The sequence below is a fragment of the Battus philenor genome, unplaced genomic scaffold (genome assembly GCF_028537555.1).
Source record: "Battus philenor isolate CCGP_79_NKW_IND1 unplaced genomic scaffold, ilBatPhil1.0.hap1 SCAF_4, whole genome shotgun sequence".
Lineage (NCBI taxonomy): Eukaryota > Metazoa > Arthropoda > Insecta > Lepidoptera > Papilionidae > Battus > Battus philenor.
The window spans coordinates 12,986,879-13,007,530 of NW_027181704.1; the positions used below are offsets into that span (position 1 = coordinate 12,986,879).

General features: G+C 30.8%; 4 protein-coding genes across 5 annotated transcripts; 1 reads left to right on the top strand and 3 right to left on the bottom strand.

Moving 5' to 3' along the window:
* Window positions 1-41: 41 nt before the first annotated feature.
* On the bottom strand, window positions 42-6,177 carry cN-IIIB (cytosolic 5'-nucleotidase IIIB). Of its 2 annotated transcripts, none has more exons than XM_068771596.1 (6): window positions 6,101-6,177; window positions 4,471-4,692; window positions 3,422-3,581; window positions 2,815-2,877; window positions 1,485-1,614; window positions 42-1,091 (listed from the first exon to the last, which is right to left on the bottom strand). In XM_068771596.1, the coding sequence occupies exons 1-6, from the start codon at window positions 6,108-6,110 to the stop codon at window positions 756-758; spliced, it is 921 nt and encodes a 306-aa protein (XP_068627697.1). In that variant the 5' UTR covers window positions 6,111-6,177; the 3' UTR covers window positions 42-755. The 2 variants fall into 2 exon arrangements, with proteins under 2 accessions (XP_068627697.1, XP_068627698.1); XM_068771597.1 differs by lacking the exon at window positions 6,101-6,177 and adding an exon at window positions 4,830-4,962.
* A 1,314-nt stretch (window positions 6,178-7,491) lies between these two features.
* LOC137928671 (protein SPT2 homolog) lies at window positions 7,492-14,920 on the bottom strand. Its single transcript, XM_068771595.1, has 8 exons — window positions 14,739-14,920; window positions 14,098-14,491; window positions 13,211-13,318; window positions 12,787-13,080; window positions 11,356-12,264; window positions 10,322-10,442; window positions 9,700-9,788; window positions 7,492-8,533 (listed from the first exon to the last, which is right to left on the bottom strand). The coding sequence occupies exons 1-8, from the start codon at window positions 14,793-14,795 to the stop codon at window positions 8,451-8,453; spliced, it is 2,055 nt and encodes a 684-aa protein (XP_068627696.1). The 5' UTR covers window positions 14,796-14,920; the 3' UTR covers window positions 7,492-8,450.
* A 543-nt stretch (window positions 14,921-15,463) lies between these two features.
* Window positions 15,464-17,729, top strand: RpL27A (ribosomal protein L27A). The gene is made up of 5 exons (XM_068771476.1): window positions 15,464-15,551; window positions 15,724-15,787; window positions 15,892-15,989; window positions 16,428-16,580; window positions 17,571-17,729. The coding sequence occupies exons 1-5, from the start codon at window positions 15,549-15,551 to the stop codon at window positions 17,697-17,699; spliced, it is 447 nt and encodes a 148-aa protein (XP_068627577.1). The 5' UTR covers window positions 15,464-15,548; the 3' UTR covers window positions 17,700-17,729.
* A 663-nt stretch (window positions 17,730-18,392) lies between these two features.
* Window positions 18,393-20,588, bottom strand: LOC137928696 (uncharacterized). Its single transcript, XM_068771634.1, has 2 exons — window positions 20,498-20,588; window positions 18,393-20,115 (listed from the first exon to the last, which is right to left on the bottom strand). The coding sequence occupies exons 1-2, from the start codon at window positions 20,580-20,582 to the stop codon at window positions 18,857-18,859; spliced, it is 1,344 nt and encodes a 447-aa protein (XP_068627735.1). The 5' UTR covers window positions 20,583-20,588; the 3' UTR covers window positions 18,393-18,856.
* Between the last annotated feature and the right edge of the window lie 64 nt (window positions 20,589-20,652).

Genomic DNA, 20,652 nt, shown 5'->3' on the forward strand with positions numbered 1-20,652 from the left:
CTTCAAATTATTTTGAAACATAAAACAATATATGTGACGGTTTTTGTTTATTTTTTCGGAGTAAATTGCCAATTGATATCACAACAAAATATTTCTTTTCATAGTATCGACACTATCAAAAAAATTAACAACCTTGTTTTAATAATACTGATTGTGGTTAAACCACAATCAATAAAAAATACATATATGCTAAGTAACAGACATAAAATAAAACAGTCGATAATAAAATGGAACCCCTATGGAAGCAAGTTCAATAGCTACTAATTCTCATAGTGATATCTGAAAGTTAACAACAAATTTACGAAATAAATGAATGTATTTACATCTTAAAAATGTTAAGACAGTTGTATTTAATTTTTATAGCAATTTGTTCTTTATGGCTCATCGTCTAAAGTTTTGTTGGTAATGAAACAATGACTAAGACATGAAATATTTCCTACAATTACTGTTGGAATATGAAAATTACAGGTCACAAAAATATCTTTTTCTAAACTGTGAATTTTTATTATACATTAATTAATTTTTAGACCACTGTGAAGTTGATAAAAAGAAATAACTAAATATATTGCTGAACAAAATTATTAGCCATAAAAATTAAAGCAGACATTTATTGTTAGATGTCAATTAAATGAAAAAATTTTACACTATCATACATTGCTGTATTTTGAGTACAAAGACGTACCCGAGTAAGATCACAACTTGTATATAAAACAAATAACCAGTTAAATAATATTAACACCGAAATATAACTTAAATCATGATACAAGTTTCAATATAGCATTAGGTACATCCATTGTTGAATCATCTACTAACACAATATCAAATTTGTTGAGATAGTTTTGTAAGTTGGGCCCGGTGTTGCGACCGAGGAAGCCTATTTTGATGATGACGTCACAGTGATCCATTCCCTCCGCCATTCCCGCGTCGCCGATGTTGTCTCCCATTAGTAGGACATTATGTCGCGTCTTCACCATTTCAAAATATTCAGTATCCTTAATGGCGGCCTCGTTCTTGTTATACGTGTGAATCACCTCGCCTTTTATTCCAACTATGGTGTCCGTTTCATCTATTGCCAGAAAATTTGACACAACCTGTGAAAATTTACATTGTTACTTTCTTGCATCTGAATAAAAAGAAGTGGAAAAGAAAAACGGAAATGAACCTAATCTCCAGTCTCAAAGTAATTTATTAAAATTTATTTTATTACCTAATCAATATTTGTCACAAGCATTGTGTACACAATAAATTCAGTAATGACTTAATAATAAGTATGAAATGTTCCATCTTTGTAAAAAACATTGTTAGTAAATATTGACAAACTTTAATAAATATCAATTTTTATGAAAGATATCTACTACAAAATAATTTAAAAAGTAAGTATTCCAAAATATTATTATAACTTCAAAACATTGTCATAAAAGATTCTTAAATTAAACTACAATTAAATGAAACTAATAATGATTAAGTTTTGATATTAAAACAACCTTGACATGAGGAAGCAGAAAATTGGCAGCCTTCAAGGCAGCAACCACACACTCTCCAAGGCCTGCAGAGAATACCAGAACAGGAACTTGCTGTGTTTCACTCCAAGAAATGACATCTTTTACTCCTATCCTACAAAACATTTAAAACACCCCATATACATTGCTTTTATTTAAATGTTTTCTAAAACAAAACCTTGACTACTTTACACATAGAGCATGTAAACATAACTATAAAAACATACATGGAGATAAAACTAATATTAATAAATACTTTAAGAGGAGAAGGATACAAAAGAAATGTCATTTATATATAATATTAAACAATTACATACATGATTGTTTGAAGTTGTTTTTGGCTAAGAAATTATGGAGGATCCTCCATCATTGTCTTTAATTTATGCCTAGGATGTCCACTGATAAACAAAAGGCCTGTCTTTTAGATTTCCAATAAGACCGGTTTTATTAAAATTTTAAATAACCTTTAACAAGGTCTTGTCCACCTTGTGGGAGGATGTCATTCATGCATTTGGAAAATGTTTTTCAACAAGGCCTTTGTTTTACAAATTATCACTATCAATACAAATATGAAAGTGTTATATTAAAGTAAGATAAGTATAAATATCAATTCTTGTTGAAATCACAAATTGCGTCCATTTGTAAGCAGGTACATCTTCTATTTATTGCAGAATAGGTTTCCACTCTACTCTCATTTGCTAGGGTCTTTGTAAATTGTTTTTTTTTAATCGCCTACTTTGTTGTATTTTAGTTTAAACAACATAGTTATTATTTACAGAAGAAATCCATACATTGACATATGCAAAGTAAATTTGCCCTTTATAAACCACTTCCCACTCTGCTAAAAGAGAAAATTTTGGAGAACATCCTCTCATTATTACATTACATTTTTTCGGTGCTCTCAAAATTCTTAACAAATAAATATAGCATGCGTCGCAATCTCATCTATATGTAAGAAATATATATAAGCAATATTAATAATAATATATTAAAAGGTTTATCGCCACTTAGAAAATTTAAAACCTGACAAATATTACTAAACTCACATTTAGATTCCAAGAATTCTCAACAATGCTAACCATTTTGTAACATTTGTTACAACATTGCATTATAGTTTTTACTAAGCCTTAGCAAAGAATATTTTGTAATGTCACCTATTGAAAATGAAAACCATTGTGTAAGAGATTTCGAAAAGTAGAACCTAGAGCAAGTGAATGTCTGCATTAACCAATCATTTTATTATTAGAGAATAATATCTTTTGGTATTCTAGAAATCATTTTTCATAGTAATTTACTAATTTGAATTGTTACTAACCTGAAACATTCAACCATTTGTTGTGCAATATCTGTGAGCTCTTGTTTGGGAAACTTCATACCTCTGTTAACAAAATAAATGTTTTAATTAATTAAGAGAATGGTTTTTACCTTACCCTTTTAATGTTTTTTTACACCATAATAATAACATGTTTTAGACAACTAAATAAAACAAAGGTATTTGATAAAGCACCCTGTTTTGCCTACCAACTGATGCATTCTCCCAATAATAGCCCTAGTGTCCACTAGGGTTGGTGGGTATTAAGGTTTATTTTAGACTGAATAGAAATTTTTAAAGGATATACAAAATTTAAACATGGGCATCTGGTCTAGGTTTGTATTGGAACTAACAAAAATTATGTGATACTATATAATTTATAGATTGCCTGTTGTGAACTTATACCTTAATATAACATAATAGATTACAGTAAATGTTTGTAAACTGGTTAGTTTAGCCTATAATGACATTAAAAATAATATACTTTTCAAAAGTGAATGTAAGAGCCTACTTGAATAAATAAATTTTGTTCAATAATTAGCGAGTGCATCAATATTTCAAATAGAAGTATTAGAAAAAGCTGTTGCTAATTATATTGATAAAGCCATACTTTAAGCGCTCATGAGCTTCCTTGTACCAGTCCACCATATGCTTAGTTTTTTCTTCAACACCCATCACAGCATCAACTTCGATAGGTTTATAAATAGATGCAAGTCTCTGTTCTTCATCTTTGTAGCTTTGAGGGATTGATGGACATTCCCGAAACATACCTAAATCATATGAAACATTTAAAAAGAACTTCAATTAGTTAATATTCCTGTTGGTTCTATATCTGGTAAAAATATGCACATAATAGTAGTTTACTTTGAACATTATAACATACTACCTACAGGATAATTAATTACATGTATAAAAGATTTAAAGGTGTAAACGTATAGCTCTTTTGTCAGCAAAAAGACTCAGTATAAAGTGATCACTCAAAAATATGTTAAATCAATCATTTTTTTCTCTTGGAATGTGACAGGCCAAAAAGTTCTGCAGTAAAAAATAATAAAAAAACATTAATTTTAATATGTAGTAATACCAATTTAGAAAAGGCTTTCTTTACTTTATTGTCATTACATTATTTATTATTCTTGAAACTATTTATTTTTGTAAAATAAAAGGAATGAATGATACATTCACCCCTTTTAAGCTTTTACACCCATCACCCTGTCACCCTACCATTGCCCAGATTGTTGTAACTGGCAAAATAACATAAAATACTAACAACAAAAATAGATACCTACTGCAAGAATTAAATGAATTAAAGATTGAGATGTTAACTAAACTTTTTATAAGAATTAAGATGATATAAGATCAGAAATTTGCCGAAACAAATGGTATTAGGTGATAAATAAAACAATTAAAAATCAATATAAAAACAATTATTCATGTTTATTTTGATTTTCTTTCTCTGATATATGAATTCTTTATAATTTTTTAAAATTTCTTTATAAATTTGTGAAGGCTCTGTTTATCACTAATATTTTTATTGGAGATACACACTAGTAGTAAAAGACACTATAATATACCTTTAAAAATGACCTCCTTTAAAAGAGGAAAAATTCTTTTTTATAAAAAGAAACATTAAAAAGTAAAATAATTCACAAATCTCACCAAAACTTGTTAAGACTGTTTCACCATTGTCCATTGTGTGCCTTGTTAACGTGTGATCAAAATCAGTAACAATTTGCAGCTTGCTATGTCCATCGTTAATCACTTTGTTTAATTTATCAAACACCTTTTTCTTATTAAGAATATGGATATTGTCCTTCTTCAGTTCGGGTATATCGTCAACACTACTCAGTGTGTGTATGTTATTGTAAGTGCAGGTCATGGCTACAAGATTAGAAATAACCAATTTAACAATACGTTTGTTGTACTTTATATTAAAAGACATTTTACAATTACCTATCGACGTTTTAATATATTACAAAAAAAATATTTATCATATATAATTTCAATGACGATCTCACCAGAAAACTAATGAACTGGAATTATTTATTTCAATAGATTGGTTTAATTATAATTAATTCAATCGTTTTTATATCAATTTCAATAACACCAGAAAACACCTTATGCCATTCGTAACAATTTACTAAAACTCAACTTTGTCATTGAAAGTTGAAATTGAAATTACCTGACAACGGATTAATGTTGCCCTTCTAAAATCCTAAGAGATAAATAAATTTTTTTCCAATAACTATAATCGACACAACAACTCTTGCTTTAAAGTATATTTTAATAATACTATTATTAAATTAAATGTATGTAAATTTTTCTTCTTGACGAAATTTTTTTGTTATATATAATCATATATTATTTACATATTTTAAATTTGAACAAATAGGAAGTTCATACAAAATTTAATTTCACGTTATTTCTGTACGTTTTATAATGTTATGTAAGAGAAGGACTAATATATAGCTACTTCCGCTATGTAGCAGTGGTCGTGCAATAAAGTGCACCGCCCGCCAGTCCGCTGAGGAGTAATATATATAAACAATACGAATTACACCACTACCACCGATAAATCACTCGACACGTGTTTCCTCGTCACATTTATCAGCGGGATGCGGACGGTACACTTTATTGCACGACTACTGCTACATAGCGGAAGTAGCTATATATTAGTCCTTTTTATACTTAGAACGGACTTCCGCAAAGTAACGCCTGAATCAATTAGATATTAATATTTATGTCATGTAAATCCTCATATTTTATTGGCCGCTTTCCTATCCGCGAATCCCGACTGTTGCCAAAATAATTGTTTTATTAAGAGACGGACTTTCAACAATACCGTAACTTATGCACTGCGCGACAGTGAAAACTCTTATTAATATTATTCCTGCCGGTGTGTAAATAGCCATGTCATTTTGACTTATACAAGACTACTCGAGGTCACTCTTGACTTCGGTTTCACGGACGTACACGCTTGGTCAGGAACAAAGACTCTCACGTCCTAAACAGGCTTTATCTCTTTTTATGCTTCAAGAAAATTTTTCCTTCAACATAAAGTCCACCTTTATAAAATTGGCGTAAAGCCATTTTCTCCTATGCAAGCGTTGTTTTCACCCACTCCCCGGCATCCAGGCCTTTATAAACACCGCAGAACCGCTTTACCCGGATCACTACCGTCGCAGAGTGGTTCCAACGTAACGTGGACCTGCACAGCGACCTCCAACTCGCAACAGTTCAAGAATTCTTCAAGCCTTATCTAGAGACCTACTTTGAGACAGCCTCTCACCCAATATCATCCTTTCATAGCGAGTGCATTATGCTACTCTCCACGCACCTCCCCCAAGATCTGCGCCTGCACTGCACCTGCGACACATTTCACACCACACCGCGTTGGACACAACAGAACTAAACACTACGCACTGCACCGCACGATTTGTTTCGGGAGCGGCCTCCGGCCCCCTAATCAAGGATAGCATAGTCGATCCGTGGCAGGATCTACATTTTCCCGCAGATTGCCGAGTAGTCCACGCTACCACACACACAACACATCACACATTTACATGTGTAGACATATCACCTTCGCGCGATCGTCATCGCGCAAATGGAGTATGAATGACCAGTAAAAATTATTTACATGTCTGCAGACCATTTCGCTCTGTAAGCCCACATCACAGACAAAGATGTAAAAGCCACAAGATTTACAGCATTAACATCATTAGAAAAAATACACAATACACTTAAACAAACATTCTGTAATAGCATTCCGTATAAAACAGCTTTGCAGTGCACTTTACACGACAATCTTTTCCTTCAGTTAGAACAAAAACCTGTCTCTTAATATCTTTACTCCTCACGTGCCACAGCTGCCTTTGTTTTATTGGCAAATAGTATATTTATATTCTTTGTTATTATTCTATTTTTTATATTTTAATGCTTTATTGAGAGGGTACACATAGGACGTAAAACTATAGGCAATACTTTAAGAACGAACAGTTAAAAAATACTACGAGAATAAGAACGAGACCTGTATATTTTCTTTTTATTAAATCTTTTCAAATTGATTACGAACGTCTCTAATGGTTTCATATTTTAAACATACAACACATAGTTTTAATTTTTAAACCATTTCCAGACCGCGACTGGTACTTCATCAGTGGCCTTCTTGAACGCAGTGAACGGGTCATTCAGAGATGCGATTGTATTAAGCTAGTTAATAATTTTAGAGAACAAGAATCATACGTTAATTCTGGCAGGATGAATCAAGTTTTTCTAGTGTTGCCATTAGAAAGATTGTGAATATACAAAAAATCGAAGGGTACCCGGCGCGAAATATTCTTAACGCAAAATCCAAATGCTTGTGTAAAATAAACTTTCAGTATAATAAAATATTTTTTTTAATTGTTAAGTTTTCTTCGACCACGTTTTTTCTTTTGAATTTAAAACATATAGACTTGTAGACACACAGTTGGTATAGAAGATAATTAAAATCATTCAAAAGTATTTACTTTATTATTATATTTAATTGAGGTTATTTCATGTAATTAATGTATATATGGTTCAAGTATCGCTCGTAAAAATCAATACATTGACATGCCACCCGACGCAAATGATGTTTGTTATTTTCAATCAACACATTAATAAATTCAGGGAAATTTTATACCAATTTGTTTTTACTTTTAAATAATCAAAAAATCAAAATGAATGAAAACTCGCCGGCATTTTAACTGTAAAAAGTTTTTAAGTGGTCTAGTAATAGCATTCACTTATTAAGTTGGAATTCAAAGAAATATCCTAAATCCGTCACAACATTTTACAACCACACCATGACGACATGAAAATCGTCTCCTTTGTTTCGGAGTCGAGAGTTTATATAGATAATAAAAAAAAAACATATTTATGGTGAAACATATTCCATTTTTTTTGTCTTTTTATTTTGCCAACATTTCACCAATACAAATTCAACAATCACTGTATAGCATAAATATATTATTATCTTAATATATTCAAATACAATTGTACAATCAATCGGCAACATTAATAACAACCAACTGAAAAGACACCGTGATACAAGTGAAGATTACAACAAATTTATGAACAATTTTAATAGAGCAATGGAAATTAACTACATTGTGCATATTCTCAGGGTCAAGTAAGATTAACTGAATATAAAATCTACATCTAGATAATTGTTTGATAACATATTTTTAGCCATTCTTATAAAATATGCATAATGTTAAAAGCTATGAAAATTAAATATTTTTTAATAATACAAGGTTCATTTATAATTCAGTTATAAGATTCAGTTAAATTAAAAACCTTTATTATTTATAATTATCACAATAAAAAGGACTCACTTAATATGTAAAAGCAAAATGTCCTAAAATGTTAGCAAAAATGAAGACAGTGCTGTAAAACCTTTATACCTCGTAACTTAAAAAAATAACTGTACAACCAAGCTGTGATGATACGCATGTATAGTAAATATGAAATATTAAATAACTCTTATTTGTATATAACAAAATCACAATTTGGCTCCGACATCCATTAAATTACATAGGTTTGTTGCATGGTACAATACATAAGCAGTACACGAATCAATGTGGGCTTGGTCCAAATATTCCGTGATTTGTCCGAGATCAGTCGTCGCTTATCCGCCTTTTCTTGGACTTCTTCTTCTCCATCGCTTCCATACGCATGTCCTCCAAATCTTCCATGATACCTAATAATTTTTTTTACACATATTAGATACACATTTTTTATGCAGAATATAGTTTGCCCTATGGCAAATATAATTTTTATAGTTTTGAGAGGGACAGGGTTCTTAAGGAGCATTGGCCCTGTCTTTTATATATATTTAACCGTAATGCGAGGTCTCTAATCTTTTGGTCGCTTAGTCTGCGATATATAGCGTCATTCAGCGGACACATGGGTTTGAGAAGGGATATCGGCATGGGCTGTTACTAGAAATAAAACATGCATTGGCAAAACAGGGCTGTAAACCTTTGTCCGATCAGTTACTTAAAAGAAGTATAACAAAAACAATACGTTAAGAAAATGCATAAAAAAAGTAATTATTCAGACTAAAATTAACTAAAATATAAACATATGTCCCACTCTTTCTACTAAACGAACTTTATAAGTATATAGTATCCTTAAGATTTGTTGACACATTGTTGCTTTGAAATGCATCTGAATGTATAGTACAAGTACATACATACACATGTCCTACTAATTAACGAAAAACTGAAAAATGGGCGAAAGGCTAATGCCAGGAAATTAATTAAAAATCATATGTCATGTATTTTTTAAACTATTGCCGTTCAAAGAAATAAAGGAATTTAATATACTGTGCACATATGTTTCAAGTACTACAGTTACAATCCTTTACTTCATTCCAACTTATTATGCACCATCCTTTAACCGTTAATCATAGGTTTATACTACTACATTTGAAATATATTAACACTTCTTCAAGTTGAGTACACAAAATACTACTACATCCAACTTTAACCAAATGTAAAAATATATGACAAGGATTTTTCTTATACTAATTCTCTGTGGGTAGCCACCAGAAAGGATTGTCAGATTCTTGTAGTCACAAAGGCTCAGACGGGCAGGTCGCTTGGAAAGAATGACCAACGCCCGCGCTCAAAACCATCTTACAACCAACAAGATCATGAGGAGGACCTAGGAAGAGGTGACTGGAAGGTATTAATTAGGAGTATCAGGAGTATTGGAAGAAAGATATCTTTGTTAAGAGCATTGCATCTCTGCCGAGGATAGAGCGAGGCATAAGAGGATTGTGGAGGATACCAAAACTCATAAAAGGTTGAAGAAGAAAAGTTAAAGAAATTTTTTTCAAATAAAATAACTTTTAACACATACCGATTTTCTTACTGATGTATTCTTCGCGTTGTTGTCGCGCGAAACTAGATTCCATCATAGGATCGTCATCGTCATCCATGTCTCGATATCTAGAAACACAAGTAAAAGTTTAAAATAACTGCCAACTACATGTTATTGCATAAACCTCACAGGTTCCTGAAAGTTTGTTGGAAGCAGCTTTAGAAAGAGCCCAAAGAAAAATGGGAGGCCTTATGAAATACCCCTGTTGTTGTTAAATATTTTATTTTTGCCAATTTATACATAAGAGACAGACATAAAAACGGCAAAACATGGTTAACTTTTATACAGAGTGATCGCTAACAGGTGAATAGTTTAATGAGGTGAATAATAGTTAATGATAATTTGCTGTCGATTAATGCATACACCCTGTCCAAAAATCAAAGTTTCAGAAAAATGAATATTGTAATGATAATACAGTAAGAAAAAGCATTTTTAAAATTTGGTAAAATGTATGGAGTGATTAGAAACAGATGTAAAAGCTTTTTGGCGACAAATTAGCTAATTCTAGCAACTTGTTGCAATTGTAATTAGTGCTGTAGGTGTAGTTTTAAGTTTCTTTCAATAACTTTCTTTTCAATAGGTGCAAATTATTAATACTTACTTTGATTTATCATATCCAAATATTTCCTTGATGTGCGTAGAATAATCTATGTTCTCATCTCCATCATCAATGAAGTCGTCCATTTCAGAGTCATAGTCGGACTCGGAATCCACCGCGCGACCTGTAATATCAATATATCAAATAGTTATTTTCAATAAAAAAAAAAAAATTTTATGCATCATCATGCAAAGTTTTACAAGGTAACATATTTAAGATATACATACCTTTTTTAATTACCTAAAAAAGTATATGAAGATTAAGAAAAGAATGCTGGTAGAATCAACAACTATTGCTACCGAGAAACTATTTTGTTAAAGATTTACAGCATTGTCAAGGACAAAAATAGCAGTTCATAACCTACCTAACCGAGGGGAAATCCCTACATTTTGAAAATATTTCATAGCATTTTATTATCTAATAGCAACAATGTGTGCTATAACATACTGATTGTATACAATAGCATTTTTCAAAAACCATATATGTAACTTGATTTTTTTTCGCCTGAAAATCATCTGTGAATGTTTGCTTCTCAAATTTTATACATAGCTTATTTTTACTTACAAATAACATTAATAAACATAATTAAAAAATAAAGAATTAAAAACATACATTGGATATAATCTTTTTCCCAAAATTAATTTGCCAAAATTAGAACTGATAATTTCATATTATATAAAAATACACATTTTTAAAGTACTAAATATAGCATTTATTCATTTACATTACAAAATATTGTTAGTAGAAAGTGATGTGCTTGGCCACAACCCCACTACCTTCAGAAAGCAACAAAAAAAAAGAAGAAACTGAAGAATATCAATTAATACAATTTAATGACATTATTCTCAAAGATGGCAATATTACCACAAAATTATTGTTTTATCCTTGGAGATAGAATTATAAGAATGTTGCTGGATGTGAGCAAGATTGGGCAACACAAGGAACATACATTGTGGTGATCTTTGGGGTAGGCCTATACCTAGCAGTGGGCATCTATCAGCTGTTATGAGATACATATGAATAAGAACATGACTCACGTTTTTTTCGCTTTAAGTCCTCAGGGCGGGGTTTTCTTCGAACATCTCCAGGTGGGAACTGGCGCGCGCCGTTCTTTCCAATCGAGTTGACGTGCTTATCAAAGTCAAAGCTATTACCAACTTTTGGCTTGCTGGAACCGGCAGGCAACTTGGAATTTGGCATTGGTTTCCTGTCATCAGATCTTTTTGATGGCATCTCTTTGCTTTCCTGCAGCCGCTTAGCGCTGTTTGTGTTGACATGCCCATTAGTCTTAACTGATCCATTGCTACCGAGTGTCTTTTGCTTAGCTTGTAAAACTTTATCTCTGCTATCATCCTTCAATTGCGACTCTTTCGTCAGTTTTGGCACTGGTTTCCCATGAGGGCTTTGCCCATTAATGCTTCTTGTGTCTCCGCTTTTACTTGGTATTGACATTTTTCTCTCAGCAAGATTTTTATCTATCCGATATGTATTTTGACTTTTCAAATCAATGCTTTTCTTTACTTCATGCTTAGCAGGTAGGTCCCTACTACTTAATTTTGACCTATCTACTGAACTATTTACAGATTTGCTCAATTTTTCTGTAGAAGTCTTTGCTTCCAGTTTAGATTTAGTCTTTTCTAGTCTATCCCTGTCTCTGTTGAGGCGCTCTATGTCTCTGTCTATTTTCTCTCTTTCTGCCTTTAATTTCTCTAGTCTCTCTCTATCTAATCTCTCTTTTTCTCGCTCAGCTTTATCTCTTTCTAATTTGACTCTTTCTTTCTCTCTTTGCAGTTTATCTGCCTTTTCTTTATCACCAAGAACTCTCTCTTTTTCTCTTTCGGAAGACTTCGTATTTTCACTTCTCCGATCTCCGAGCTTAGGTATACGACCAAAACCGCTGGATTCTGGTTTCTTTTCTCTTTCAATAGGTTTTTCATCTTTAGGTACTGAAAATAAACCATAATATTAGTAAAGATTAAAAATTTAATTCACATATATATATAAAATACATTTGATTATCAGTTAAAACACTTTCCAGTTTTGTAATGAAGCAATGAACAGAAGTATTTATTTTATTATTACTTTCCAAAAAAATATTTAAATGAATTTGTCTGGAATATCATTAAAGTTCACTTAATTTCTATCTGTGAATATAATCTTTATTTAATTTGTAGAAAATATAAAATCTTGGAGGTATCTCTCCTGTGAATATATTGAATAATTTGCTTTATTTTAAATCTCCCATTGTATAGTTTATATAAAATCTTATACAATTGTAACTTCATTTGATGATTTATTTCTTCCATTTTATGAATCTTAAACAATAAAAGACTGTTATCATTAAGATTTATATTACTAGGCTTGCAGTGGGCATCCATCGGCTGATAAGATCATAATTAAGAATTATTGATGTTCTAGAAAACTTATATCCCTACACATTCCTTAAAAATACAGAACATGGGGGGTACCTTTTCGATTGCCACTCTTCTCAGCTTCAATGCGCTCCTGTCTCCTTTGACGTCGGGCCATTTCTTCTTCATACTCTCTTTTCTGTTTCTTAGTCATAAGACGGTCAGGTTCAGGCTCAGTGACTAGTTTCTTTGCAGCAACATCTACAGGTTCACATTTTTTCTTCTCGGCAAGTTTTAACAGTTGATTGAAGTCCATTGGTGGAGGAGCCGGTTTTCTAATTTTTGGCTTCTCTGGTCTCTCTTCCTTTTTTTTCTCAGCCTCATATTTCAGAGGAGGACTAAGCTCTTTGTCTAAAGGGCAAAAATAATTTACTAGTATATCTTAGATTCATACAACAAAAAAAACAACACAGTAGCATATAAAATGATAATTATTCTATTTATTTAATTCAAGCATGTAATAGCAAATTAAATGACAAACCACCATCTCCCCTTCTTCGCCTCCTATGTGGCACAGGTTCATCTTCATGTTGCAAAGCGTTTTTCACTCTCTCTCTTGTGCCATTGAGATCTTTGCTAACAGAGTTAGCTGAAAAATATAAATAAAAAATCTATTGACCATCAGGAATTTTCATAGACATTCACTTTATAATACCACAGAAAGATTAAATATACAAGTAGCCCTGAAAAATGAAATGGATAATAAGTACTCCACTATGTAGCATTCAGCATTTGCTTTGGCACATTGGGAATATTAACCTATTAAAAATAAAATCGGTTTTAACAACTTTGTATACAAACCAAGCTTTCAGAGCAATCTGCCTAAGACTTTATGTTTTATGCCCCATATGGCATAAGAATTGTAAGGGTATTTTAAATAGGTTTTGGCAACTTTGTGAAAAGGATGGCATAATAACAATACTTAAATCAATTAACTAATTGCAGCACCATCAAACTAAAATACAAAAATACATATTAACTAATGACTTCCTGCTGTTGTTAACACTATTTTATATATTTTCAATGATGTATTTTATATTTAGTGTTAAATAATGGATTTAAGAAGGACAATATTACTTCAGTTACATTTAAGTTAAAGCTGTGCAGCATAATATGCTTTTTAAGAAGGTTTATTAGTTTACAATTTAGAAGGTCTAGAAATCTTTTATATATATATATAAGTACATTGATGATAATTAAACAAGATTAGTTTATTCCAAAATAAGACACTTTAGACAGTAAAGGAATGAAAAAACTCACACTTATGAAAAAGAAAAGGTAGAAAAAAGATTATTTAACAATTAAACTTTTTTATGATTTGGTTCCAGGAATTGCAAGAATATAGTGCATAATAAATTGAAAACTTACTTTTAGATGGAAATTTGGGTTCATCAGGTAAGTTGCTGTATTTTTGCATCATTTTCTCATACAGAGCCGTAGCTTCCTGGGACACATATCCATAATCATCTTGATCAGGCTGATCAGGACCGTCGCGTGTAACAGCAGTATTGGTTCTGTCTACATCTTCCAAAACAGACTTATTAGCAGATTTAATAACTTTTAATGTCTTCTGTATCTTTCGTAGAGCCTTCGGATCTCGCATAGCCAAGAGCTCCTCTCGTTTTCTTTGAGCCTCCAGCTGTTTCTGTTTCTCTTCTTCTTCTTTTTTAGCAAGAAATTTTTGTATATTCGCTGAGAGTTTATCTTTAACCTTTTGTTCTTTTTTAGGTGGATCAAAGCGAGCCTTGTAGTAATAGTTTTCCTGTAAACATACAATTAAAGTATAAAATAACCACGTAAAAAATATATTTATCTAATTCTGAAATACACAAATAAAAATGTGATAAAGTAATCGTGGACAGCTCTTTAACTAATTTGGATTATTACAACTATTTATATAACTATATATAAATAAATATTAACTTTCATTAATTGCCTTATCTTTTTCAAAAGTATATAACAATGAAGAAATATAACTTAACTAACAAACATCGCAAAGTAGAACTCACACATGACTTCTGTTGTTGATTTCGTTGAGCAGCCAATAACGTCTCGCGAAACTCCATTTTCAGTGTTTAATTATATTCTTAATAAATAAAACACATTAGTAATATTGCATGTTAAAGTTTCTTGAGATTATTTACGATTTTTACCGAAATACGTGTCAGACTACGACACACAATCCGACCATTTTCTGGAAACGTACTGAGCACAGATTAATGATATTTGGTACCAGTACAAATGCTGTTGCTATTGTATACACTAGTAAAAAATAGGAAATAGTATGACATTGACACGAAAATCAAAATCAAATCCTAAATTTTTAAAATAATTTATTACTATTTTTAAGAGATTAAAACTCGTGTTTGAAATACTGCTTATAGTTTCGTATTTTAATGTTAACGACTTATAGTCGTTATTAAAAAAATATATATTTATTTGTATAACAGTAATTTATACTTTATGTAATAAAGATTTTTTTTATCAAATTTAGTGATATATTTTAGAACAAAAACAAGAAACTAAAAAAGCTGCCAAATCATTCTACTAATATATTTTTTCCAAATAATAATGTAACTAATTTAATTGTTATGAGTTACAATAAAATATTGATTATAAAATAAGGAACAAATGTATACAGGAAGATTTGTTTAAATTTGACATTTAAATTTTAAGAACAACGTGTACATATTTTTTGCTTTCTGGCACATTTTTATAATTGTCTACTGGCAGCATTTTACACTCTAAGCTTTTGACTTTGACGTTTCGTGAGCTGTCTTTCTCTTTCTTTTTGTAAAGTCTTGACGGAAGCCGAAAATATGGTTAGTGATAATGTTTGTTAAAAATCTGTTTTAATTAATTTAATCATTGTATTATAAGGCGAGATTATATTAATTTTGTGAAAAGAAAGTGGATATTAATTAAAAAGTTTTAATATTTTTTAAAATTTACATGTTTAATATGGAAGTTTGATAACATTGTGTTATTCGGCAGGCCACATCTAAGAAGAAGACTAGGAAGCTGAGAGGACACGTGAGCCATGGCCACGGACGTATCGGTAAATATTATACAATAATGCATTTCATCACAATCTAGTTAACCTCCAAGTTTACAGTTTTTCTGGTATGTACAAAAGGGTTGCACCTAATATTTAATTTTCAGGTAAACACCGTAAGCATCCTGGAGGTCGAGGTAACGCCGGTGGTGAACATCACCACAGAATTAACATGGACAAGTATCACCCTGGATACTTCGGCAAGGTGAATTTCAAGATTTGTTTATGAAAAATATCTAATGCTTAATTTTTTAAATTCTTCATTAAAATAGTGAATTATGTATTTAAAAAAAAATTACAGCAAATTTTAGACCTAACATTCTGCTAAAAGCCTTTTTTCATCATAGTAGGGCATCAATAATAAAGCTAATTAAGTTTTAAGATACAACCAGCTTTCTTAAAAGGCACTTGAATAATGCCAAGATATAAGTTGTCATGACAATTAACTTGAAAGTATGGGAACACATCTATTATATGCAAATGAAAGATTCATGTAAACATATTCCTTGCTTGTTATAACTGATTAATATGTGCATTTTCTAGTATAAAAGTGATTTGGCAATTGCATTATAAACAGAAATGAATTTTTAATTTTAATATAAACATTGAGTGATATTTGCTACATAGTTATTTTTCATTTCAGCTTGGTATGAGAAACTACCATTTAAGAAGAAATAAAGACTTTTGTCCAGTAATGAACTTGGACAAGTTGTGGACATTGGTGTCGGAACAGACCAGGCTTAAATATGCTAATGCTACTGATGGCAAAGTGCCTGTTATCAATATTGTCAAGGCTGTGAGTATTGTAGTTACAACTATTTCTTTGTTGGTGACTGACTAGGCCGCTTAAAAAACCTTTTTATATTTTTAAGTTTTTTATACATTTTATGTTTGACAGTTTGTTGCTAAGTGTCCTACATGTGTTTTTGTTTTGGTCAGTCTATTGTTACACACTAATTTACTCTTACCTAGTTTTGTAAATTTATATTTAAATTACCACCATCATTTGAATTTATTTAATCCGTTTATACAGTCCACACGCTTGCCAACATTCTTAGTAATCTATTCAACTTAATTTCCAATATGATCCTATATCTTAGTTTGTACTTTTACAAGATATTTATAGGTAATATAAATTTGATTAAAGTTTTATACCACAGTACTCTTCTAAGAGTGACTGATTATTTCCTCCAGAGCAATAAAAAATAGACATGTTCTTTTTCTTCTAAATAAGCTATTACAGTTGGACTTAAGTGTATATGTATCTGACACTACTTTGTCAAAGCTGTAAATTATAAGAGTTGACAGCATCAAACAACCAAATATATAAACATTATTTTTTTAAATACTGGCTGGCATATATTAGGTCATACTGTTTACTAAATTTTTCTTAAAATTTACTTTTACATCAAAGATTTTAACTTATTAGTTTATTAAATAAATGTTATTTAGATAAATGTCTAATTTTAAGAATAATCATTAATTCAGGTTTTGTATTAATTTAAAAAAACTGCTGTAACTAGTGCATTATTATTTACTGATAACACTTTTGAAGCTATTTACAAGCTATGTAGAATATGATCCTAATTTATTGCCATTTACTTTAATTAAAATAGCTACACATACATTTTCAGATCACAAGGATTTTTAGATTCCCAAAAAATTATCTTTTAAGTTCTATTCAAAAATTATTTGTCAACATGTACTTACAAATTTTTTTAACAAAACTTTAAACAAAATTCTGTTGTCATTTTATAATTAATAAATTTATAAAAATTATTTACAGGGTTACTACAAACTGCTAGGCAAAGGCAAACTTCCCAAGCAGCCTGTCATTGTCAAAGCAAAATTCTTCTCAAAGACAGCAGAGAAGAAGATCAAGGATGTGGGTGGTGTGTGCGTATTGTCAGCCTAATATAAGTGTACAATAAAATGTAAAAAATGACTTGTTTTATTTTATTAAAACTACAAGAAAAAACCTACACCCCATAGATTGATGTAAAAAGTATAACCTAAGTATTAATGCAATTTATGGAGATATTCAGATTTAATAGGTAAATAAGCAGGCTAGAAAATAATAGAATTGTAACAACTAAGTTACTTCTGAATGTAGAGTAGTGGAGTGTTACCCAATATCGAGTCATGCTTTTTTTTAAGATATGTAAATATACTATTAATTTATTAATATTTTGAGGTTTGCTTCTCAAGTATGGTAAAAGAAATGGTAACTAAAAACATATTATTTGTTAAATGATATGCATGTCTATATTCTCTTCTTGAGTTTCTAATGTTAGATGAATGAATAATATTGAATTAGAGCTCCTATGCTTAATATTCTGATAAAAAGCCCATAATTTAAATTGAAATAATTACACAAGTTAATTTTTATTATTGATAAACAATAATGAATACTTTAGTAACAAATTTAGCTAAAAGCTAAAGTTTGAAAGGGCATGTTATAAAGGCACAATACTTTATGTAATTTAAGTATTTGTTATAAATTGAAACAACAAAATATGCAAAAATAATGTCAGTATTAAGCATCTTTTTATTGATAACTAGACACATTATCCTCCTTTTCTCATTTACATAATTGTCATTCATTGCAATAATTATATTATTCAGTTATTGTTACAATTTAATAAATAGATCTCATACAGTTTTCGAAAATAAAGTAACAGATTATCACAAACATTCAGGACAATATACAGATACCATATTGATTTTTTCATTTCAATTTTAATCCTTAATAAAGGACCATCTACAAATTTTAGATTATATATCAAACATATATGTATGAGTACATTACATAGTATTGTTTCATAAATAAACACAAAAATTCATGTCATTATGATATATATTTTGAATGAAAGATATTAGAATGAAATGTACTACATTGAAGCAGATCAAATATCCTAAAAAGGATTGGACTTTAAAATATATGGATATAAATAACTTAAAAATATCTACTATGATAATGACTAATGCTAAGATTATAATTTTCACAGTAAATGTAAAAGTTTACCAAAACTTTAATCTTAGCATGACTAATGGCAGTAAAATCAATTGCTTTCAAGTGTAAATAGTGACAGTGTGGGTGGGTCTGATTTGTTCCGGGGGAACTTGATTAGTCTGCACTGCCTCTGGAGGCCTAGCCTGCTTTGCCTTTTTCCTTGCTGCATCACTTTCAGCATAGTACATTCCTAACCTTGTCTTAATTGCTGCAAGGGCAGCACCATTTATTTCATCATGGAAGATGTTAGAGTACCTCCATTGTTTCACCAGTGGACCCTTTTTTCTTTCCTTCTTAACCTTTTTCTGTGACTTGTTGGTCACTTCTTGGATGATTTCTGAGTTCTGACTGTATGAAATGTCACTGATAGCTAATGTAGTCTCTTGAGTTGGCTCAGGTTTTGTTTGGAGGACAATAAATGCAGTGGGTTGTGTGGGTCTTGTTACCGTAGATTGCAAAAGAATACCCATACCTTGTGTATTGTTCTGAGTCTGATAGAAATTTGTTTGGTTGTTGGCTGTTGTTAATGCAGTAGTTTGATACTGATTTTGAAAGTAATTTTCAGCAATATTGACAAGATGACCACTGCCAGGATATGCAATTGGCGCAAATGATTCTTGGGGTGGCTGCTGCGTTTGTGGCACGGGATCACTGGTTAAAGCAATTTCCATATTTCTTTTTGATTTTGGCATTGTTGCTGTTATATTGTCTGGGTCAAAAGTTTTTATATAATCTTTCCACATCTTGGATATGTTAATTTCTAAACCAGCAATCTTGTCTAATCTAATAAAATCTTTAAGTCTATGTGTATGCACTATGGAATATATGTGATTCTTAATTTGCTCAATTACTCCATTTGGAAGCCTGACCTCTCCTGACCTCCTGTGGCTATTTTTACCTCTATTATCACTAGGGAACATTACACCATCATCCATCTTCTTACAAAGGACTCTAACTTTTCTTTCTGTTATTGCATGAATATTCTTAAAAGCTGTTTGACAAACTTGGGTCTCTCTTCCCTTAACACGAACAAAGTATTCAAAAGTGCATGTACGTCTACTGCTTGTTTTCACTCTTTTTCTCTTTACATCAACTTGTCTCATAAGGCCAAATAAATAGGCATTTTGTTCATCATGTGTTTTCATGGAGTAAAAGCCTTGAAAAGTTTTCAATCGGACATCTTCAGGAACTCTTTGAAAACATTTCCGCCTACAATTACAATCCGATCCGGGCTGCTTGGGAGGTACAACTTTTCCGTTTGCATTGATATATTCGAGACCAGCAATTCTTAAACGTTTCTGTTTTTGTTTGTGCCATTCTGCAATAAAATATTTAAAAATAATATTATATCAAATATGGTTGAGAAATTTTTTAAGAATATTCTCTTCTTTTACGCGACAAATACAGATGTAATACTTTCCTGCTTATATATTACATACATACTTATAAATGTAAAAAACCGTATTTGTTTATGTTGCTAGTTGTAAACACGATCCTCTATATAAAGCAAGAGAATTAAAAAAAAATTCATCATAGCATCGAAATCATTTCAAATTTTCAGACATACATATCAAAAATGTAGTAAGAGTCAAAAATATTGCATTATAATGTGAACTATACAATATGAAAAAAGTACTTGAAAGTGAATGATCAAAGATACTGTAAGACACATACTCCAGGTCATTAAATAATAACATTACCTTCCGGGTTTCGAGCGCGTCTTTTTACAACTTTCCCGTTTTTAGTAAGCTTTATTTTTCGGTCATTGCTTGAGACATCGGCCATTTTAATATCGAAGCAAAGCAAAGTTTGAGTGGCATACAGATTCAATAAATATATTTGTAAAAGTATTTAC